This window comes from Notechis scutatus, chromosome 2 (genome assembly GCF_049901735.1).
Source record: "Notechis scutatus isolate UNSWTSFEM ecotype Mainland chromosome 2, rNotScu1.2, whole genome shotgun sequence".
NCBI classification, from domain to species: Eukaryota; Metazoa; Chordata; class Lepidosauria; order Squamata; family Elapidae; genus Notechis; species Notechis scutatus.
In genome coordinates this window covers 56492927-56517298 of record NC_142010.1, presented here as the reverse complement: position 1 = coordinate 56517298, position 24372 = coordinate 56492927, and the positions used below count along the sequence as shown (strand labels likewise).

The following is a 24372-nucleotide window of genomic DNA, read 5'->3' as shown; positions in this document are numbered from 1 at the left end:
GAGTTCTCTGGTTCAGGTTTCTTTGCTGCCCATTCAGGCATACATTTTGGTGGGAGGTATATCAATCTTTTTTTTTTTTTGACAGGACTATCAATCTCCCAGAAGATTGATATCTTATGAAATGAAATCATGGATATTGCCATCTAAAGGTCATTTGCACAAAAGAAGCATATATTAAAAATAAAAAAGTATTTATGTTTTACGATTTTAAAATCCTGCTAATCAAAGTCAATACAGGAATTTCAGGTTTTTTTAAAAACAAATACTGGAATCTTAACACACATACCAGCAACACTCCTGGATGACATTGCTTACTAAGCTAATTCTACGCAGGCTTTCTCAGGGATAACAGCCTCTTAACTCCATTCTATGTAGCACAGACACTTATAAAGTACAACATAGGATAAGGACAGCTGTTTTTCCTATGCAGAAGGGAAAGCTATCATCTGCTCATGTTAACATACTCCTCTTTAATCAACTAAATGTCAAAAAATAATATATGAAAGTTGTTACTGAGATTATTTCTGAATACTCCTATCCAGACTCATGACTGATTTTCCTCTGCCTATCTCCCGGCCTCGTAAACTCCCTTACTTCTGGGATGCTCTTCTCATTTCCTACTTTAAGTATTTCTGCCAAATAAAATCTATCTCTTTATCTCGTGTTTGTCTAGACACTGGATTTTAATTTCCTTCACTAAACCTCTGTAACAATCAAGACTGTCCATGAGAGACCATGTAATTAGCTTACATGACCAGGTTTTGGACTTAATGTTCTTCATAATGTTTTCTACATAATCTTCTGATAGTTTATTGTACACAAATAACACATCTAGGACAGAAACATTTTATTTCGATAATTCAAGCACTTGATACATTATCATATTAACTCACAGCTGTGCTGACCTAGGACATTTTGCTTCCTGAAGTAAAATCAAAATGGCATCCTTTCCTTAAGCAAGGGCCAATACATTAAAATATAGAAATATATCATCTAAGCAACAATTCTCAACTTCATCTCTCCCCTTAAATTTTGCCAATTGCATTTTTACTCTATTGAAGTCAATTTAGTTAGGATTTTTTTGTAGTAAAATCAATACAACTCTGATGAGAAAATGCATTTATAGACATAGCTTTGTATTTCAAAGCTCATATTGTCTGGAACTCAGAGCAGTTCTGCAACATGCATGTGATGCCTGCACTGGTTTATTGAGGAACAGCTCTGGTTTGTAAAATAAAAATAAATGTTTACTATGTTTTAATCTCTCTTCTATAAATCTTTTGCAAACAGCCAGCCAGTTTGGTCTAGCAGTTAAGGCATCAAGCTTTGAAAGCAGGGAACTGAGTCCCGCCTTAGACATGAAAGCCGGTTGGGTGACTTTCAGCCAGTCACTCTCTCTTAGCCCAATCCACCTCACAAGGTTGCTGTGTCATTGTGGGGGGTGGGGAGAGGAAGGAGGAGTATTAAGTATGTTTGCCGCCTTGAGTTACTTATAAAAATAATAAAGATGGTATAAATAAAATAAATAAAACGAAGCAACCATAAAGCTGCTGAAACTGCTGTAGGACCCTTGGATGCACCTACTTTTATCTCCAGATAAAGAATTGTAATTCTGGTGCAGCTTCTTGATACATAGCCTTATCTATAGCCAGGCACTTTCATTAGCTTCTCACAACTTTTCATATGTTGCTTGGGAGAACACACACACACACACAACACGGTTGCATCAATAATTATAATGAATACTGATGGAAGAAACGTTATTTGTGTTGCAAAATAATACCCAATCTGGCTGAATCATAAGGGACAAATCCCACAGCTGTTTTCTTAACAGTACAAAACTAGTATTTCTATTATCAGAAAGCCTGGTCCCATTGTCATTATCTTGACTTGAGAATCTTAGCATACTCTTCTTGCTATTGATGGGCCACCTGCCAAAATAAAGCCAGGTCATGGCACACACTTCGAAGTAAATCAGGAAGCCTGTAACTGTGGAGTCTGGCAAGAACAAAGAATGCTTATCCACAGGAGATATGCATTCTTTGTAAATCTTGTAACAATCCTGGCTAATTGGAAAGCTGATAAAAGTAACACGTTAGCCAACTTGCAGACCTCAGCTAAAAGTTAGGCCTGAGCAAATAAAATATGTATTAGATAACTCCTAGGGCATTCATTAGCCAGGATTTGGGAATAGGGACAGCTAGAGACCAATAGAGCAAATTGTAGAATTATTACTAAAATGTTTATTAGATGATATTCCTTATTATCTCACTTTGTCCCACCTTTTGCTTTAGTGAAAATGTATAAAACTTACTCAAACCTTTGTTCTTGGCTCTTGGCCTTTTTACCAGGAGCCCTTTTCCTTGGAGTACTCCAATAAAAAGCAATCAGAAAGCCTGCACCTCGTGTCTGGCGTCTATCATTGGCTTTGGCACCAGGCTCAGACCTGAATTGGGGACAACACTATTGCCTTTAAAAACTTTCCAAAAGTTTTTGTAAAATGTAAAATTGGTGCAAAATAATGGGATCCCATGAAATCTATATGGAAATGACTGCAAAGGTTAATAGACAGCATCCAAACTGGTGAAATAGAATTGCTCAAATTTGTTGTTTACCATTCATTTACTGTACAGAAAGCCCTATAAGTGAACAATGATTCCTTCCTTTTGATTACAAACATAACAAAAGTGATCAGTACCCTGTTGTAAAAGCCACACTATTATAAATATAACTTTGTATCACTGTAGCTTGATAGAATTAAGCATATATATATATGGCATTCGGCTTTGTTCGGGTATTTTCCCACGTCATTGTAGTTGTTCTTTTAAAGTTGTAGCAACGTTTCAGCAGAATCCGAATGCCATACATGTAAGTACCCGCGAAAACTTAAGAAAACATACACACACACACACACACACACACACACACAGAGAGATACTTAAATATCATATTATGAAGAAACCTTGCTGATGAATGGAAAACTGACATATAAAGCAAAGCAGAAGATCAATAACCACAGTAGATTAGTAGGGTAAAGACCTAAAATATTTTCATCTGCTTAGCATTATGCTTTCAAAAAATGGGAATATTTGATTCCTAAACTGGGGGATGCATTTGTCTTTCTCATCTTAACAAAAAAAAAATTACAATAGCTTAATTTCATATTCCAAAAAAAAAGATCCCTCTATATTCTTTATCAATTTAATCATTTGATTGTATTCAGGAAAGGTCGTCTTTATTAAAGGATTTCACTCACCACCTGAGACCTTACTATCCCTCACAGTTCCAATTTCTTATGACAGAAACAGATGCACCACCTTATGTAGCTGCTTTGCTTGATTTATCCCTAAATATGGACATCAGTGTTCCAGCCAAATGACTGCCCGCCTCCTGTCCTAAATATCTGCTGCTACTCAACATCAGCCCCTTGCGATGCCATTAAGTATAACTATTTGGATTTCTCTGGTATCCCTGCAGTGTTTACAAGAGTTATAGATCTATGTTACTATTCAAGGGAAACATGAGTTGAAGTCTTTTCCTCAGGTCACCATATTTGGGCTACAAAAATCCAGATGATTGGTTGTTAAAAACAAAAGGATACAGAAAGCTCTCTTCACCATCATCTTGTGATTATCTGGATTTGTTGCAGCCTGAATTATAGTAGTGCTAATTTGGGGTGGGGTGGGGGACATTTTTCTCCATCCACGGTATTAAGCTAACTCCAGAGCTGAAGGACTAACAAGAAGATTAACACTGTGATTATCCAGTGCTACATTTTTGCTTTCTAAATTCAGAACCCTAAGGACGCCAAAGGATTTCATTCCTGCAACAGGAAAGTTTGAAAGGGCATATCTTTTTCCTAAAGGTAAATATACTGTTCTGATCAAGTTTTCATCTGTAATACAGTATAGCTTCCTAAACACCACAGGAGCTTATTTTCAGAAAGTGATACTATATTGTAATAAGCATACAGTCATTATCATTTAATTCTTGGAGAAGTAAAGCCAGATTGATCACTGGAAGAATTACTAATAAAGCTAAAGATTAAATATATTGAACATACTGCATAATATACAAAGGAAAGTATCATACTGTTAGCTCCATGTATTCCTAAGGCACACAAAAGTTTACCAACGAAATTGCTAAGAGGTCAGCATCTAGTCATAAGTCACTTTCTGACAGCCACCTGCTTCTAATGCAGGTCTGCACAACAGTCTGCCGAGCAGACTTGTGTGATCCTCCGGGGTTTTATCAAGACAATTCACCGCCATCCCAAAAGGCATATTGCTGAATGCCCCCAACACCACCTAGCCTCACTGCTGAGTCTCCTCCAGCACAGCCACTGTTCTGCTAGTTGCAGAACAGCTGACTATCATCCCAGGCATCTCTTTGTGGCTCTGTGATCATTTTTTAATTAATCAGTGGGGTTCTTCTTTAGGTTTTGCAAGCCTCTTCTAATGTATGAGACCATGGAGAGTCCTTTTGAGTTGTCTGCATACAGCAGAGAGAAAAATGGGTTTCACATTTTATGAAGACAGTAGAAAGGTAAGCCTTGTGACTCTCCTTAATATTCTCTGGCATGTTAAAATGGAAAGCCAACTTTTAAAGGATACAAGTGACTTTCATTGTTGCCAGGTACTTCCAAAGTTTGCCTATCTGTAGCCACAGGGCTAAGGGAAGGGTAGACACAGTTTTTGAGCACAAATACTGATAAACAAGGCCAAGCAATACTGTCAAGTATCACTTGCCAAAAACCTACTGGCTGCTTCTTTTTCAAACAAGAATGCTTCCTTTTGCAATAATTTCTACATGGCTGGAACCTCTTTCAGCTTACTAGAGAAATTGACAAACCCATTCAATTATTCAGTGCAATAATGTTACTCAGCCTATGACTATGGAAATATTACTAAAGTTTTTGAACTATATCATTCATTTATGTGTATATACAGAAACATGCAATATTTCACTGGTTCTAACCATAGAGATCCAGTGCTGGTTAAACAGTATATAGTTAGTTTGGGAATTAGAGCTGTCCTCTTAAGGGAATGCCTCATGGGAAATGTAGTTAATGCCTCATGGGAGATGTAGTTCATGTCATGTGGTCACACCTGTACTCCTAATTGGTCACTGAATTGACCTCTGGTTGAGTTGGAGGGAGTTTTGTTCATTCCTACCTGGACCCCAGCATCGTGCTGGAGTCTTCCTTTGCTGTATCATTATAGGATGAAGATAACTATCATTTCACATTATGAAGAGGACAATGCAAAGATTGGACATTAGATGAATCTCAACGTAACTGTGAGTTATACCTTGAGGATGCCTGATATAATCCAATAAAGAAACTTTGTATGGAAGTCTTTGTAGTGTTTAACTCCTTATCTCAGGTATTTTGAGAAGATAAATATTGCCTGAGACAAGAACAGATCCAGTCACATTAGGCAAAATTCTGTCTGAAAAAGTCTTTAATGCTGGGAAAGGTGGAAGGAAAAAGAAGAGGAAAACTACCAGCAAGATGGGCAGTCTCAGTTACAGTAGGGATGAGTGTATGACTGGGAGATCTGAAAGAACAGATTAGAGATTGATTGTCCATGCAGATATCTATTTGGTTGCTAGAAGTCAAAAACAATTTGACGGCTAATAATTAATAAAAACTATACAAATTATATAAACCAAAATCCTGTAAGAACAAGCCCAAATAAATTGGAAAGCCACATATTTCCTTTTCTTCCATCTTCACAAGGCAGTTTATGAGATACCCAGCACTAACACTAACACTTGTCTTCAAACAAAATGCATCTGAATCTTTTTGAGTGGATACGTTGAAGATGATGAAGTACAACAGGGAACACAATTTATCCAAGTTAGTCCTCATACTTATTAAACAATGTTTTTTATTAAAAGAGGGCCAGAAAATTATAAGGATAATCTGCAGCATGGCCCTAATCTTATTTCCAAAGGAGATGCTTTAGAGACAAAAGTTTGTATTGACACTCTTAATCAGCCCATGGCAAGGGCTGAACTTCGTAGCTTTATGGCCAGCCAAAATAGTTTTGAAGTTGGTCTTTTCAAGTGTTCTAATTACAAAAAGTAAATGGGGCAGGAAAAGAATAATAATTATAAGGACATGAAATTTATTTGCAATTACTACTTAGATAGGAATTTATCAGGCAGGAAGGATGCACATTGTGTTGGAAGAAACAGCAATTGTGAGACAATTCCCCAAGAACGTTTTTACTGTCTCTTGGAAATGTGATTAATCCAGCCTGTTTTCATGGTAATCTTGGGACCAGTTCATAATTATAGGTAGATGGGTTAGCAAAACAGAGCTGACAAGTGATTTCTTCATCATATATACGCACATATTGCCACCAAAGTATAGTAAATTCTCATCGTGCTAAAGAAAATATTGCCTAGATTAACATACCAGAGTTACAAAAGAAAAATGCTTAAGTAATCACCCAATCATGTTTTCATATAACTTAACATAAGCATTGGCCACAGCTTTGTGACTTCAGTAAATAAAACATCATCCAGCATTTCAGTAGAAGTTTAATGACGAGTCATTCCTTTTACCAACTAAGCTTTTAACAAGAGAAAGTGGCACTATTGTGTCTAAAACAGAAATGATAAACCAGTCCCTTTATATACACGACCAGTTCCAGAAACATCAACATTCAATTTTCTTCATTTGGGCTATTTTAAAGTTGAATTAATTCAAGTCTAAACAAACCAATGATTGGTTTTTCCCATTATTACTCCATTATTCTCACTCAAGTATGCAAACTTACTCACCTCCCTAGAACTTCTGAATAAGCATGTACAAGCTTGTCATCCTATATGCAGCACATTCTACAATTAAAATAAAACAGCCTGCTACTTTATAAAGAATAGGATTTATCAGTTTGAAAATATCATAATCCATGATCTGTTGGGGTCATCCTTTCAGAAATATTTCCTCAACTAAATGGAGCACCAGAATGACCATGGGAAGCAAACAAGCAGAGGGAGCAGGAACAACTTCTGATTTCCTACTGGCTTCCCCATTGACTTTGCTTGTGGGAAGTTGTTAGGGACCATTGCAAATCATTCTTCTTCCTTGGCTGACCTGCAGAACTGCCTGCCACTTTGCTGGGAGAGAGGGAGAAATGGAATGGCCATGGGTGGGCAAAAGCGTAGTATTAACAGATTTCTGATTTCCTGCTGGCTTCCAAATTTATATTACTTGTGGAAAGCTGGCAGGGAACATAAGAAATAACTCCTTCTTTCTCAGTTGATCTGCAGAACTGCTTTGTGATTTTTCTGGGGTGAGGGGAATAAAGGGAACTGTGGACCAGAAATAAAACTGCACCTTACTCCCCAATTCCCACCCTGACATGTCCCCAAGTAGCCCCTCCCTACAAGAAAAAGAGGACTTGCCCATTGACTGATGGTGCCCGCAGCAAACACCAAAGATGCTCCCTCAGCCTTACCTCACTGCCACCACCATTAAGAGATTTCAAATTTCAACCTTGATTCCAAAGCAGCTACCTTTATTGTGCTACAGACATGAGGCTAGCAAATATTGCACTGTATCTTTATTTGCACTGTATTAAAAGCAGGAATTGGTACATTCTTCCTGCCACTTGAGTCTTGGCACCAACAAACTGGGTGCAGAGGAGGCAGAAAAGAGGGTATGCTGCCCTAATTTTTCCTCGAGTCATGCAACCTTTCTGGGAAGTATAGATGGAAGGCACTGTAGTGTTGGAAGCAGCCACAACTTTCCAAAATTTCAACCCACCAAGAGTCATGGATCTTGGCATTCTGCAAGTTAACAAATTTGAGTTATCTGGGATTGTTTACCCTCAAACTTCCCATTTCCCCCAAATTGAAGGTTACAAATAAACAGATCCAAGGGTTGTAGTAGTATACACTGCAGACACCTGAGCATGAAAAATGCAGTTACTTTTCTGAAATAATTACTTTTCTGTGTTGCCCTGCTAAATTTTGCAGAGTTCAAGTTCAGAACAGGACTGAATAGCAGCATAAAACAAGGATTGTTCAAAGGCCCCATGATTTGGCAGATTTCCTAAAATTTGCTGACCTCAAACACAGAACAAGGGTAGCCTGGAAAGTAGTTTGTCCTTAGTAAAGCCCAGAACGTAAGGGGTTAATCTTAGAGGGAGTGTGTATATATGCATAACCAGGAGTGGGGGGAGAGGAAGGATGGAACCAATGAAAACACTGAGCTATAGTTAGCTCCGGGAGGATAAACTGTGGAGATTGTTCCAGCAAAGCTTTCATCGATGACATATGCACTTTGTCCCCCAGCACCTACTGCGTTTCAGCCCAGACAAGACATTGGACGCGGCTTACCTGAAGTTCGCACCAAGCAACCTCAACCCACGTTTCTGTGTCCAGCCCCTTATAGACCGTTTTGAAAGATCCCCTGCCAAGTTCAATATCAAACTTTAGGAACCGGTCATCGGGGGAGGTGGCCACCGCTTTCATATCGGCCTCCTCCTCCTCTTCTTCGGCCTCCTCTTTCTTGGACTTGCCCTGATCCTTGGAAGGTTCGGACACTTCTTTTTTCCCGGCATCCTCCTTGCCGCCGCCCTCCTTCGCCTGGTCACCTGCCGAGAGCCTCTCGGCGGCCACCCCCTTCACCTGGCCGGCGGGCTCCTCTCCCGGCCGCGTCTCTTCCACCACCACGGGCCTCTGCCCCGCTTTCGCCCTCTCGGCGATTATCCGCCTGGTTTTGGAGAGGATGAGGATCTTCTTGGGCTGTTGCTGCTGCTCCGGCTCCGCGTGCTCAAAGGGGGGCTCCTCCTGATCGGAATCCACCACACTCCTCCGCAGAAAGCGCTGGTGGGCTGTTTTAGGATCTTTGGCGTAAGGCACACGGGGAAAGGGGGCGGGGGCCATGGTTCTGCCTCCTTTCGGCACTGCAGCAGGATCCACGCCGCCGCCGCCGCCTCTTCGACTAGCGCTGCCTGGCTCATCATCCATATTCATATCCTCTCCCCCCGCAGGAGCCGGTGGGCGAGCGGCGGCCGCTTGGAAACCAGCGGCTTCTGCTACACCAGCAGTTGCTAACTCGCCGTCGCCGCCTCCCCTCCGCGGAGGGGCTGTGCTGGCATCGCCCCCAGTTTCCATTACAACCGAGCTTTCGGCGGCTGCTGGAAAAGATGGTGCCGCTCCCGCCGCCCGAGATACTGTCCCCGCTTTGTGGCAGTCATCACGGTGCATCCTCGTGCGGAAACTCAGCCGAAGCAGCTGTGAGGCAAAACAAAAAGCAAAGGCGCTTGGATCTGACGTTGCTGCCCAACTCACCTGGCCAAGAAGGCGGCGACGGCGGCCGCCACCTGCCCCGGGAGCTTTGCCGCCCGTTCCTCCTATCCTCTCCCGCCAAAGCACTCCGAGGTTCGGAATCCTTGCCCGACCCCGCCTGCCTCCTAAAGCCCTCACCGCCTCTCCTCTCCAGCCGCCCGGCCCCGAGGGGAACGGAGGGCTAAAATGCAAGCCCTTCGGCGCCTGGTTCTCCGCGGGTGTTAGAAAGACCGGGAGCGAGGAAGCCTCTTATGGAACTGGGGGGGGGAAGGAGGGGAAAGAGCGCCTTCAAGGGAAACCGAACGACTGCAGTTCCACCCCAGGATGAATTGTCCGACTGAAAGGCAGGTCGCCACGCCTTTCTAAGGGTAGTTCAGAGCCCCCCTCCCCAAAATGCCAGGCACCGGCTGCTGAGGCGCACCCCATAGAAACCCAGCTTTCTGGAGGGTCTTTCCAACGCGTCCCCGCCCCTCTCCGGCTATTCCTCAAGGATAGAGTCTTTCCCCCCCCCACGGCCCTTTTCATAGGGAAACCCGCCCCCCCAGCCCGTTTTCCCTCCCCGGTGAGCTCCCTCCCTCAGAACACACCCTCGCCTGAAAGCCCCCAGACGCTCACGCGCTCCGTCCTCGTCTGCCCGCTTTCAGCCACCCTGGGCGGCCGCCTCCCCGCCCCTTTGCCCACTTCAGTCATACTGCAGTTCCTCGCCGGAAAGCCGTATTGTGATTGAAAGCCGGATATGGCTAATAAAGCCCGAATTAGGGACCTTCGGCGTTTGCTCACACAAGCCCCGAAGTGCAGCATTAAGGCTTAAGAACTCCTCTTAGAATTGAGGGGTGGTGGTGGTGGGCTTTTTTGCCCCGCCCGACTAGGGGCGCTTTTTCCTCGTTCCGAAATCTCTGCCTTAGATAAGCGCTAGCCACGCAAGCGGGGAGGCCGGCAACCGCGGCGAGAGGCTGCGCTGCCGCGTCCCCGCAGCTTGAGAGAAAGGAGCGGGCGTCGGCCGAGAGGCGCGCCCGGAGCGATCCACAGCAGCTGACGGGAGTTGTTGGCCGGAAGGCACCTGCGGGCGGTTCGACCCAGCACAGCGGGGTCAGGTGCACAATGGAGGCGGCTCACCTGCGGCCCGGCCAAAGGGCGGGAGGAGAGGAGCTAGCTCGACCTCGCCGACAGTTACTTACGCGGAGGAGACGAGCCAGCCATATTCAGAGCCGGCGGTGGAGTCTGGAGGCCGGAGGCTGGCAAAACAGCAGCAGCTGAACTCTGCCGTCCTTGCCAATCATGGAATCTTCCTTCTCCACCTTTCGAGGCCAGGCTCCCGCCTCCCCAGCGCCTCTGCGTCTAAGCTCTGGCCTTTCAAATCCTGCGGGGCGCCTCTTCCCCGCGCAGCTCCGCGCGGCGTCCGCTGTCCTGGCGTCCCAGGCAGGAGCGGGCCACCGTCGGCGAGGTTCTGGGGAAGGAACAATCCACTCGCGTAAATAGCGCGCCTCCCTGTGGCCCGTTGAACCTGTTCCGCAGGCCAGCTTGCCGGCAAGCGCTCCCAACCACCGCTTCCGCCCCTCGGCGCTTTCCGAAATCGGGCTTTCCTTTCTAACGATGCCCCATTTAACGGACCGACCGGGAGGCACGGGAATCTCTGAGCAACCAATGAGAAGGCCTCGGAGGAGGCGGCCCTTGTTAGATCCGCCCTGCGTCGCGGGGGAACCAAGAGCAAGTCGGTTCTCAGTTGCTAAGAGTGTATCCCCGACCTCCCCTCCCTTCCTCCCTCCGCGTTTCTGCAAGTCAAGTAAGTGTGTGTGTGAGAGAGAGAGAGAGGGAGAGAGTGCTTTGCTTCAAGCTGAAGCCAAATGTTGCGCATGTCCTCCATCGGAGCTGCAGCCCACATCCTTCTGTGGCTGAAAGCTGGAAAGGAATATGAGCGCTGAGGATGCTAGGAGATGCACAGAAGGAGCTAGAACCAGCCCTGCCAAGATGTTGACACGAGGAGGTGTGTCTGTAGGGGAAGAAACAAACCTTCTCTAACCTGGTTCTTCAATATGCTTGGATTGCAGCTCCAATTATGGCCTTAGTGGGTGGGGATTACAACTACTGGCCACATCAGAGCTATCATATTGGCTCTAGGAACAGAGTAAGAAGGGGGTTGTTTTCTTCCCCCTTTCTGGAGGCCTCTGTAGCTGCTGAGTATGGTTTCCATGCAAGCAAATGCTGGGTACTCTCCAGGGAATTTGCTAGGCAGAATCTTGTTTATACGTTTTCTTGGCGGAACCTTTCTCCCCAAATAAATGTTTTAAAACACCTGCAGTTCATCTGGCTCCTCCTCATTCATTCATTCACTGTTTTCATTCATTTCATCCACTTCGTTTCCTGCACATGATATGAAAAAAATGAATAAACAGTCAAGGTGTTGGGAATGATCAGATCCTGCTGGAATAGTATGTGGTCTCTCATGTATTGTAGAGTTTGGTTTCTGAGGATGGAGATGGAAAAGGAAACTCTTCCAGATATCTGCAATGTTTTTCATAATAAAGGAAGAACTCCTTTCCATAGTAACAATCCTTTTTAACGTTGATGTTCAAAATAGGAAAAAAAATTGAGCCCACAAACTCATCTTGCATGTAATAATAACATATAACATTATGCTTTATACTTCTGTTTTGACAAAGGGAGAACTCTCAAACAATTTGTTTTGAGGCTTTCTTGTGTCTATACCCATCACACAATTCCTTTATGAGTTCAAGAACCCTCTGCAGAGTGTAGAAAAGGAGTAAGAAACATTAAGGCAAAGAATTAAAAGGAGACATATATCACTTTATAATGCCTTGGTAAGACCACACTTGTCATATTGCATCCAGATTTGGTCACCAAATATAAAAAAAGATGTTGAGATTCTAGAATAAGTGCAGAGAAGAGCAACAAAGATGATTAGAGGACTGGAGGCTGAAACAACAGCTGCAGAAATTGAGTATGTCTAGTTTAGTGAAAAGAAGGACTAGGGGTGATATGATGGCAGTGTTCCCATATCTCGAGCTGCCACAAAGAAGAGGAGGTCCATCTATTATCCAAAGCACCTGAAGGCAGAACAAGAAAGTGGATAGAAACTAATCAAGGAAAGAACCAATCTAGAAGTAATGAGAAATTTTATGGCAGTGAGAACAATTAATCAGTGGAGCAACTTTCCTCTAGAAGTTCTGGGTGCTCCAACACTGAAGGTTTTAAAAAAAAAAAAGATTGGACAACATTTGTCTGAAATGCAGGGGTGGGATTCTACAGGTTCGCACCTATTTGCTAGAACCGGTTGTTAACATTCTAAGCAGTTTGGAGAACCGGTTGTTAGAAGACATTACTGGCCTAATCCTGTAAGGAAGGCAGGAAGGAAACATTCTGGTGTTGCTTACAGAAACTCTCCGTTAACTCTTATTACATTCTTGGCAGGACTAGACTTCCTGTCTCAGGATCATCTCTGGAGTTTTTTTCCCCTCCTTTGCTGGTACTTTGCTTGTGTGGAGTGTCCATTCAAAGTTACAATGGCACTGAAAAAAGTGACTTATGGCCATTTTTCACACTTACGACTGTTGCAGTATCCCCACAGTCATGAGAGGCCAGGCGAGGAGATATGTGCCTCGATGTGAGTGATATTGAGTTGGCCACACCCAGCCAATAACATGACAATCAAGCCACGTCCACCCAGTCACATGACCACCCAGCCACGCCCACCACCTAAGCCATACCCGCAGAACTGGTTGTTAAAAAATTTGAATCCCACCCCTGCTGAAATGGTACAGAGTTTCCTGCCTGAGCAGATGGTTGGACTTCCAACTTTGGTTACTGTTATTCTGAGAGCTTAAATTATGCTAATACCATTCACTCAGCCTTTGCTTAGTTTTCTATCCTTATCTTTGTTTCTACCACATTCCTATATAGAGTCATGTATTCCCTTTTGTCCTTTACATTTGTCACATCCCTCTATTTCCCTAATGTAACTCCATGCAGGAAGAATCTTTCCTTTACTTACAGCTTGTTCTCTCTTCCTTCATGTTGCTTTTCCATTCAACCCTCATTATTATCAGAATAAATCATCTTTTTTACTTCTTTCATACTGAACTCTTCTTTCGTACTCAGTCCATTTTCATCCATCACCTGATTCTATCTCCTTGTTCTAACCCACAGGCTTCTTATATATCCAATAGATGAGGAGCGTCAATCTTGCATTGTCACATCATCATCATGTGACCTATCGTGACTTTTCCCCCCTTCGCTAAACTGGGGATGGGCATTATCTTATAATTGCTTGACAAAATAAATAAATAAATAAAAAATAAAAATAAAAAAAACTTTGGACACTCCTGCAATAGACCAATTTGGTCTATTGCAGAAGGCACAAGGCTAGAAATCAGGCAACTGTGAGTTCTAATCCAGCCGTAATCGCAGAACCAGTGGAGTTATCCAACCAACCAGGGTTGTTCTTGTGCGGAAAGTAGGAAGAGGAAGGAGAATTGGGTATGTTCATTGCCTTAAGTTACTTATAAAAAAATAAAAATGCCCACAGCATTTAACTTACTTTTACATTTCTCCTGACGTAACTAAGTGTTGTTTCCAAAGAACAAAGTGAGCAGAAACATAATACTAAGCAAGACTGGTCTCTTTCAATCAGTTTACTCCTTGCAACAGATCATATAATAACCACTTTTTTCTACAAGCCTCTGTACATGTTTAAATTTCTAGTATCCAGTCTGGGTCGATCACTAGGACCAGAAGTTTTGTGTTCCAAGCTTTTCAGACTTGTGCTAGAGCCATCTTCAGGGAATTTCTCTCTAGCAGAATGTTTAAATTTCTCATCTATGGTTTTTCCCATTCATTCAAATATAAAATGTAAAATTCTTTAGCTTACAGATTCCTATTTTCATACACATGCATAACAACTTAGGTTATACCAGTTCGTACTTTCCAACTCACTTGAATTTGAGAAGCAACTTGGACTTGGGTTTTTGTTTAAAAAATATTTTTATTGAAGATAAACAACATATATAAAAACAACACAAATTTAAAGAAAAAGAAATGTCAGAGATACAAATTAGACTTGGCACCACACAAAAAAAGAAAATGCAAACTGAGCAAATATAATCATAGCTAGCTAAAGCTTTTAATTTATTCTTCTCAAGATAATTGAGCCTGATTTCCCTCTGGGCTTGATTATTCCTGGATCCCTCCTGCAGGTGATCCCAGAAGCCACCAGCCAGATGATTCTGAAGCTGCTCTTTCTGGCCTTGGTTCCCAACTTCCTTCTCACTTCAAAAGACAAAGTTACCCTATTTAGTGGAAGGAGAGACTTTGTGAGGAAGACATACATCTGATCTTCTGAAACACCACAGAGGCAGATTAGGTTCACAACATGCTCCTTTTATCATTTCCTCCTTGTTGAGTCCAGCAGGCTCTGACTCATATCACTCCAGAATTACAGGTTTAAGGATTTATGTAGCTGTGAAGTGAATGGTTGCAGCTATAACATGAGCAGGGCAATTATTGCTGGCATGGAAGAGTTGCTTAAAAGACAGGAGTAATATGCAGAGTACAGGTACTCCTCGACTTGTGACCACAATTGAGCCCCAAATCTCTGTTGTTAAGTGAGACATTTGTTAAGTGAGTTTTGCCCCATTTTATGACTTTTCTTGCCACAGTTGTTAAGTGAATCACTGCAGCTGATAGTAACCCAGTTAAGTGAATCTGGCTTCCCCATTGACTTTGCTTGTCAAAAGGTTACAAAAGGGGATCACATGACCTTAAGACACTGCAACCATCATAAATGTGAATCCGTTGCCAAGCATTTGAATTTTGAACACATGATCTCGGGGATGCTGCAAAGGTCAAAACTGTGAAAAACGGTCATAAGTCACATTTTGAGCTGTTGTAAGTTGAGGACTACCTGTAGTGCAAGGCACTTGGAAGAAACATTTATTCCCCTGCATATGATTATTAAAGGAGACTGGTCCTCATTTATTTGTATTTATTACAAATTTTAGGTAAAATAAATGTCAAATCTTAAGAAAAAAGAGAAAGAAGAAAGCTAAAGTTATGAAAAAGGTTGACTTTCTCTTCACTGGATATTTACAAATTCACCCCCTCTTCCTGTTATTTCTTCCAGAAATTCTACCAACCTCATATTAAATTCTCATCCTTTTCAAACAAATCCATAAATCATCATTTCACAATCACATCTTTTCATAATCATTTCAAACTTTTTTCTTCTTTTAGCAAAAAGTCCATAAAAGTTTACCAGTCTTTTTTTTTTTAAAAAAAGTTTAACTTTAAAAAAAAACTTGTTGCTTTCAAAATTTTCAAAGCAGATTAGTTTTGCTGTTTCTGCTAATTCTGACAATTTTACAAATCATTCCTCCACTGTGGGTATTTCAATACTCTTCCATCTTTGTGCACATCATTTTTACTTTACTTATTTTTCCCACTTTTTAACCACCTGCCTCCTCCTTCAGCAAGGAACTTGTTTCAGTTTTTACATACAAAATTAAACTTCCATTAGTCTTTTTAATTCATTACCATAAACTCTAATAAAAAGTTCTGGTTTCTGCAATATTAATCTTTACAATTCATTCATATGAAGTATATATAATAATTATATATATATAGTTGTATCCAAAATGTCTTGGCTTTTCAACAAGCATGTTACATATGATAAAATATCCATTTATGTTTTTCATATTTCAAATGTTGATTTGAGATACCTTTATACATTTTTGATAGTTTCTTTGGTGACATCTACCAACAATATCTCATTTTATGAAAACATTCTTTTAAATTCTTTAAAATTACAAACAATGTAAATTTTATCCTATTTACCCACATTCTTTCCCATATATTATAGTCAAAATTGGTAGCCCTTTTTATTATACAATCCTGAACTTCCATTCCAAATCTTAACAAAAGTTTGTGCATTTTTGCAATTTCATGCTCAACATTTGTACATAAATCCTTTTCAAATCCCATTTTATGTTTTTCAATTCCACTCACCATCCTGTTTTTATTCAATCTTTCCTTTAATTATGCATATGAAACTATTGAAAGCACAAAGATTCAAAATACATTGTATTCACAACGAGACTTCCCCCTTGGTCTCCTCTTCTTCCGTTTCTCCTATGTGTCCCCAGGTTCAATCCAATGCTTGTTTGATAATAGAGGAAAAAAGAGATATCAATTTCTTTGGTAAAATCAATAATGTGCTCAATTGAATTCAATGGCACTGACTTCCAGGTAAGTAGGAATCATTGCTTTTCTTTTCTTAATTGCACTCCAAAACCATGCCTTTCCTGATTTTATTTATGTATTTATTTATTTATTTAGTCAAACAATTATTAGATAACAGGCATAAGTATAAACATGGTTATAAATGCATGAAATGGATACGTATAAGGAAAAAAAAAAAGGAACAATAGGACAGGAACGGTAGGCATGTTTTGGTATGCTTATGCACGCCCCCTACAGACCTCTTAGGAAAGGGGTGAGGTCAATAGTAGACAGTCTAAGGTTAAAGTTTTTGGGGTTTGGGGAAGAAACCACAGAATCAGGTAGAGTATTCCAGACATTGACCATTCTGTTGCTGAAGTCGTATTTCCTGCAATCAAGTTTGGTGCGGTTTATCTTTAGTTTGTATCTATTTTGTGCTCTTGTATTGTTTTGGTTGAAGCTGAAGTATTTATTGACAGGTAGGACATTGCAATGTATGATTTTATATACTATACTTAGATCGGACCGAAGGCGGCGTAGTTCTAGGTTGTCTAGGTCTAAACTTTCAAGTCTGGTGGCATAAGGTATTCTGCTACGAGTAGAGGAGTGGAGGATTCTTCTTGTAAAATATTTCTGGACTTTCTCAATTGTATTAATATCAGATAATTGTATTATCTTCTTGAAAGATTACTAAATTCTCAATAGCAGCCTTTTGCAACTGGATTCCTTCAAAAAGTTGGCTGTGATACCAAATTAAAATCTGAATTGTGCCTAATCTGCAGTTCTTCTTTACTGCACACCTAAAACTATTATTCTTAATGTGTTTCTTTGGCAGTGCTTGTTTTGAGCCTTGGATTCAAAAGCTCAATGGACATATTTCTATTTTACACAAGAACTAGGAAGCCTCTTATGTAAGAGGCTAAAAATAATTGAAAGGCAATACTATTCTTGTTAAAATTAATTTAGTCTGAAGGATGAATCATAAAACTTTAGATGTCTCATTCTTTCACCAGAGGCCCTTTTATTGTGCAAGGCTACATGAGGGATCAGAGGGCCTTAAGATAGGTCAGGCATATCTCAAATGATCTGTATGTGGTGTAGTTCAACAATAAGCTTGCCTCCTGTAGGGAGCAAACCCCCATATTTAAAGTCTAATTTTTTTCATTTTGATTTCCTATGAAGGTCAGATAAAATGTTATGATGTCCATGTGGAAATAATCAGACAAAGAATCCTTTTGCTTAATGGCCATGATGCAGTATTTGAAATTGCATGGTGTGTTTTGTCCCAGTTCATCTAATACCCATTTCTGATCATCAGTATCTTCAAGACACTGTATTGGCTTCACCTTTCTGACTTTCTTCTGCAGAATTGCAGCTCATTCCATTCAATAAATTTAAATGGACAAATGAAGGAAAATTAGTTTTCCAGGACTTCCACTTTCCAATGTCTCCCTCAAAGGTATACTCCCATGAGTGAATATACCTCCCCAATGCTACAAATGCTCCCATCCTAGGGATCAATGCAATTCTCATTCAGAAGATCAACCAAATAAACCAACAGATGAAGACTGAAATTGGCTTATTCTAGTTCTGAAAAAGAAATGTTGGCTATTCAATGGATGGTTTGGCAAGGGTGACTTTGGATCATTCTCCATTGCAGTGATTGCTTTTCTGAAGGACACAAACTCCTCATTATCTGAGTTAGTACCTGAAGATGTGACTTTATGTTGGGATGGGAGGAGGGACATGAGATATGGATGTCAGTATCACGAGGCTGCCCTCACATTCAGGCCCAGTTAACAGAAAGGCAGGCTACTTCTGCCTTTAACTTCACTCACCGTGCTAAGCATAGAAGTAAATAATACAAAATCCTCCTTTGTCTGACTTTGAATTAATTTCTTCTCATGGCAGGCTGAATGGAAAACCTGCTGCTTATATTGTTAACCCCTTTATTAATCCCCCTTTTGCTAAGCTTTATTAAATATAGGAGTAAGTAAGAATTCTATTTCTCCTGCTCTCCTGTAGTAGAGCCCTGGACTGACAAACCTCTGCACCTTTTTGAGAAAAGCTTTTGGCAGAAATAATTCCTGACTTTTCAAAAACAGCCCTCATCATATTCAATCATTATATACAGCCTGCATTTAGTCTGGAAGTCATCTTTGAGTTTTATGAGTTCACTGTTAAAATTTTAAAGTGCCATTATCAAGGATTAATAAAAGAATTCTGATTTAACTAACATGGTTCTTGGACTGGTGCATATATTGGAAAAAATGGGAGGGGAGTCTTTGAAAAATATTACCCTGGCATTTAGATGGAATCAGTGAAGTTTAAATGTCAGTGTGTAGCATGCCAACACATTTAATTATTTAATAGATAGGTAACAGGATATGAAATTCATGTACCAGAAAAGTACATAGAATGATTCCAAAATTAGGTTGATTTGTATCTATGACTGTACAGAATAGTGCAGAATGGATAATTCAAGGTGAGATATATTTAACTTAGCCTGCATTTATTTCATAATCCATAACATTATGTTTATAATAAATAGTTGTCTGCCAAAAAGGAGGAATGAATGAACGTCCTTTGGTGTGTGTGTTTGCATAAAACATCTACATGAGGAGGAACAGGAAAACTAGGGACCACTGGATGGCTCAGTCTGCCATTGGATGACAGGTCAAAGGAGGTTTGTAATTGGACCGCCCTCAGTTGTCTCAGTCACCACCATTTTGGTGGCTGCTGAAATCATGAGAGTTTGGAGAGAGCAAAAAGAGCAACATATTATGCCATCCTGTTTATCATCATGCCACACTTGGAATCAGACTCTATTTACTGAACTGAAGTCAGAAATGAATGAAGTCAAAATATAGGTGTCCCAGGATAATGTTGGATGGTTTGGGTTGGTCACCAGGACGAGAGGTTCAGTCTTCTGAGCTGTCAGACTCACACTGGAGCCAATCCTCAGGGAACTTCTCTCTCATCAGAATGTGTGAGAGATTCTGGTGAGAGAGAGAGAGAGAGAGAGAGAGAAGTTCTCTGAGGATGAGGTCCAGCGTGAGTCTGACAGCTTGGAAGACGGAACCTCTGGTTTTGGTGACTGGCCCAGATTGGATACTCAAGTAGGAAAAGTGTCCTGATAAATAGCTGTTTTACTTGAATACAAGGAGAACGATGTCACATACAGTAAAGTGACTGAATATTGCCTTTCTTTTAGGCAGTGTCATAGAGAAGAAACTTTATTGTTTAAGTAAATGCTCTGGAAAAGCATTTGCTTTTTTTAAAAGAAAAAGTAAAATCATACCCTTATGCCATCTCTCTACTTTTATATCATCAAACTCCAAATAATTGTTTTGGGAAAATTAGATGGAAAAAACTTTGATCTACAAAGTTTTCCTTTTCATTCTTGTTTTATGAAGTGATTAGAAATACGAATTGGAATGAAGAGTCGTGGTGGCGCAGTGGTTAGAATGCAGTATTGCAGACTTCCGGTTTGGGTCTCTTCAACGACAGACCAAAATCCGCGATCGTGCGCGGTTTCTATCTGTGCTCACTGCTGGATTGCCCCGATCCTTTGGATTCGGGGCTGAAGCCACCCCGTAGAGGTGGTGAAGACGGGGGAGATTGCTAGCCAAGTAGAGGGGAGCCGCATCTCTTCTCCTTGGCTGGTCTAAATTCCCTTCCCCGAAGGCGGTTGCAGTGGTGGTCAGAAATGGCCACCTCAAAGAAGAACCTGACTGGATAAGACTGTGCAGGAGGAAGACAAAGAGGAAAGCAGGACAGACTGGTCTAAACAACAGAGAACATCTAAGCAAGGTACCCTGAATCTAAAAGTATCTAGAGGGATACTTCTGAAAGAAGATCTTTAAGCGGCAAAGGAGAGAGAAAAGGAGGTTAAAAACTCTTTTTTTACCTTTATATTGACAATTACAAATGGAAAGAAATTTATATTAATGGAAAGAAAATTATATTAATCTATTTTGACACTAATAGGCAACCTTGAGCTGAAATCTAAGTGTCAAAAGGAGAATAAAGATTTTTTTCTTGGTCAATTTAAAGCCCTAAAAAGGAGAAGAGTGGAAGCAAAAGGGTGGGACTTGGAATAATGGAAAAATGGAGTGCCACCTGAAAAAATAAAGAGGATTAACAGTGAAACTTTGAAAAGACTCCCAAGGATACATTGTAACTGAAATCTTATTAAAAGATACAGTAACCCACGGAAAGGAAAAGTAAAGGAAAGAAACAAGAAGGAACAGTCTGGGATCATTTGGTGATTTTAAAAAAAGGTTTTGGCATTGGTTTTTTCTTTCTTTTTCTGTTTTTACTCAAAGTCAATTGGGTGGTTGTTCAAAAGTGTTTAAAATGCTATCACTCCTGGAGGAATTGAAGATGAGCCTTAAAAAACAGAAAGAAGATGCAGAAAGGGGAGGAAGATGCTTTGGCTTCGTATTTGAATCTTTTGAAATGGAGATCCTGAACTATGAAAAGGAAAAGGAAAAGCTTCAAGAGCAAGAAGAAGAGTGGGACAAAGAAGAAGCCATTTTCAATGATCAAATAATGCAAAGTGTGGTAATAAGGGGGAAAAGGGGGAAAGGAGTTAAAAGTTTGAGATCAAAGGGAACAGCCAAAAAGAAAAATAGTCTGAAAAAGAAGTATAACAGCAAGGAGAAGCAGAAAAGAAAACTACAGAAGGGAAAATTAGAGAGAGAAGAGTATTTAAAAAGGGATGAGAAAAAGGGGGGAAAGACTTACCTCCTTCTGAGGTCAGTAAAATGAGAACCCAGATTGTTGGGGGCAATATGCTGATTCTGTAAGAGAGGGCTGTAAAGCACTGTGAAGCGGTATATAAGTCTAAATACTATTGCTGAGTGCTAATCTATTTTCAAAGCAAATATATGCCATGAAATATCTGCTGTTGAGCTTTGGTTATTTATGGGGGTTCCTCAGAGCTTCAAACCTTATCCTGTGCATACCCTAAGAAAAGCTGGGATGTTTATTTCCTTGTGACACAAGGTGTTTTAGCAACCAGTCATTGTTTTTTTTTTCATTCACTTCTTAACTATCCAGCTAAAGTTACTAAAAATCAAAATTAATCCCATCCCAAAAATTACATTTAGATTTTATTTACTATGAAGAATAACACATCCTTTAAAATTATTTATTTATTTATAAGTAAATAAATAATACAAGTATAGGTATGAACATAAATATGAACAAAGAAAATAAATATGGATAAATGGGGACAGCAAGACAGGGATGGTAGGCACGCCGGTGTGTGTGTGTGTGTGTGTGTGTGTGTGTGTGTGTGTGTGTATATATATATATATATATATATATATATATATATATATATATATATATATATATATATATAAATATTTGTTTCTTAAGTTTTCACGGTACTTACATGTATGGATAGATAGATATACGTCATTGTAGTTGTTCTTTTAAAGTACACGTTTCAGCAGATCATCTGCCATCATCAGATAGACTCACAGACTAACACTATACAGAAGCCTGATGATGGCAGAGATAACAAAGAATAGATGCATACATACATATATATATATATATATATATATATATATATATATATATATATATATATATATATATATATATATATATATATATATATATTACTTGTATAAATAATTGTAGAGAAGGGATGTCAAATTCTATTTCATTGAGGGCCACATGTGTTTGACCTGGGGGAGCTGGGGTGGGTGTGGCCAGGGTGGGCATGGCCAGCTTGACATCACTCAGGTGAGGGGCACCTGTGGTGGCCCAAGTGCTCTGCCAGCAAAAACGGGCTCCCAATCTCTGTTTTCAGCTGGGACAACCTCCTGCAATCCTCTGCCAGCGAAAACGCGACCCTCCTGAGCTCCGTTTTTGCTGGCAGAAGCACTGCAGGCTGGTCCTTCACTGTTTCCAGGACATCTGTGCAGGCCAGATCTAAGCACCCCATGGGACAGATCCGGCCTTTGGGTCTTGAGTTTGACACCCCTGTTGTAGAGGAAGAAAGTGTTACAAACCCAGAAAGATAAGCCCTTTTTCAGATTGTGATACATAAAATGTTGAGTGCTTTATATATATACAGTATAAAGTTCCTATGGCAACAGAGATTTCCTTCTGGAGGCTTAGACAAGTTTGATCATAGTATTAATATCACGGGGGCGGGGAGGGGGATACAAGGCATGTGCGTTGTCTGCAGAAAGTCATAGATTCATTTCCTGAATTCCCAAATTCTAATAAACAGATGCTTTAAAAACCCATGCCTAAGGTCTTAATGAAAAGCTGCTAGATAGAATAGATACCATTGAAATAAAATTACAATCTAGACAAGGTAACAAAGATAACTTAGAACACTCAAGAGAAACACTAAGTCATGGTCAGTTTGACTTGCACATCTTGCAACCTAAAGTTTTCTATATTCAGTGAGAAGCTCCCAACAGTTTTAGGATGTTTAGGCTTTTACCACATGGAAAACGGACTGAGTACTTTGTGCATTCTCCTCCAACATTTTGATAAGCTCAACATGCTGAGGGTTGATCCTTTTTCCATACTCCAAGAGTTTCCGTTTTCAATTTTTCAAAGGGAATTTATTCATAAAAACTGGCTCATTCCTTGGTGGGAGAAGGGAAGAATATTTAATATCAATAATGTAGGACTCACTGGTGCATCCACATTTTGAATAGTGTTGATAATATAAAAGGCACATAATGCAAAAACAGAAAAAAATCAAATGCTGATATAGAGAATAGTTTCAAAGTGTAGAAAAGTAATAGAATAAAAGGTGAGCTGAGATAGAATCAATCTAATTTTATATACTATGTATTCATATTTCACGCTTCTGGATCACTCATCTCCCTCATATATCCAAGTTAGCTTTCTGGGAGTACAAGATTATATTCCATCAAGAGGAGACATCCACTTTTTACAAGTCCCTTTCCTGATGCAGCTTATTACAGTACTTAAACAGCTAATTCTGAGATTTAGAAGACTCCAAAACTGTATGGGATACATCAGTCAATCTTTATTGTCAGAGTACAACATGTGTACAATGAGATTGGGTGAGCCATGCACCCCGCCCCCCCCAGCACAACTCACAGTGAAGACAGAAGTCCCTAACCCAGTGAATCCTACTAACAAACACACAATCTTATTGCACCATGTGACCTTGTTGCTCAATGCACCGGCCTCACAAGTCTATCATACTATGTTGACATGAAGTTATTTTTCAAGAGTCTGACAGCCCATGGGTAGAAACTGTTCTTCAGTCTGTTGGTGTGGCTGGCTATGCTTCTATATCTCCTACCCGATGGTAGGAGAGTGAAGAAGTACTAACCAGGTGTGAGTCGTCCCTGATAATTTTCCTCACTCTTCTAAGGCAGTGAGTCCTAGCGATGTCATCTAGTGGTATCAGGGAACTGCCCACAATGTTTTGTGCTGTGCTCACCACCCTCTGTAATATCTTTCTATCTGTGGCTGTCAAGCCAGCGTACCACACTGTAATGCAACATCAAGGGCTGCAGTAAATAGAAAGTAAATCCATTGCTTTCCCTTGCTTATGGTAGGGGTGTTATTATTTCGTTGGGTCACACAGTTAGCCAGGTGTTTAGACTGAATTTGACATTTTCATCCACCTATCAAGGATGAGATGGGAAAATATTGTTCTTTGATGGTGTGAGAGGTGTTGTCTCAGGATGTAAACTGTTCCAATAAACTGCTTGTCTCAATGGACTGATGGTGAATTTGTCAATGATGGGGATGGTGCTCAGGTGCTACTCTGGATTTCTGTCGGTACTATCTTTGCTTTCTTTTGCCATAGTCATTATA

At 40.6% G+C, this 24372-nt stretch overlaps 1 protein-coding gene and 1 long non-coding RNA gene across 12 annotated transcripts in view; one reads left to right on the top strand and one right to left on the bottom strand.

The window, feature by feature from the left end:
* WNK2 (WNK lysine deficient protein kinase 2) overlaps window positions 1–10823 on the bottom strand; it is a 108568-nt gene extending 97745 nt beyond the window's left edge. For 9 of the 11 annotated variants that reach the window (XM_087954798.1, XM_087954799.1, XM_087954793.1 and 6 more), the window contains exons 1-2: window positions 10485–10823; window positions 8353–9252 (exon numbers count right to left, since the gene is read on the bottom strand). In XM_087954798.1, coding sequence (XP_087810924.1) covers window positions 8353–9225 — 873 coding nt within the window. In that variant the 5' untranslated portion in view covers window positions 9226–9252; window positions 10485–10823. Of the gene's footprint in view, window positions 1–8352; window positions 9253–9444; window positions 9504–9893; window positions 9929–10484 lie in introns of those variants that run through there. The other 2 variants (XM_087954795.1, XM_087954794.1) reach the window with 2 other exon arrangements.
* Window positions 10824–10870: 47 nt separating this feature from the next.
* LOC148132024 (uncharacterized) overlaps window positions 10871–24372 on the top strand; it is a 36407-nt gene continuing 22905 nt past the window's right edge. Inside the window, exon 1 of the long non-coding RNA XR_015747515.1 lies at window positions 10871–11089. This is a non-coding gene — a long non-coding RNA (uncharacterized LOC148132024). The remainder of the gene's footprint in view (window positions 11090–24372) is intronic.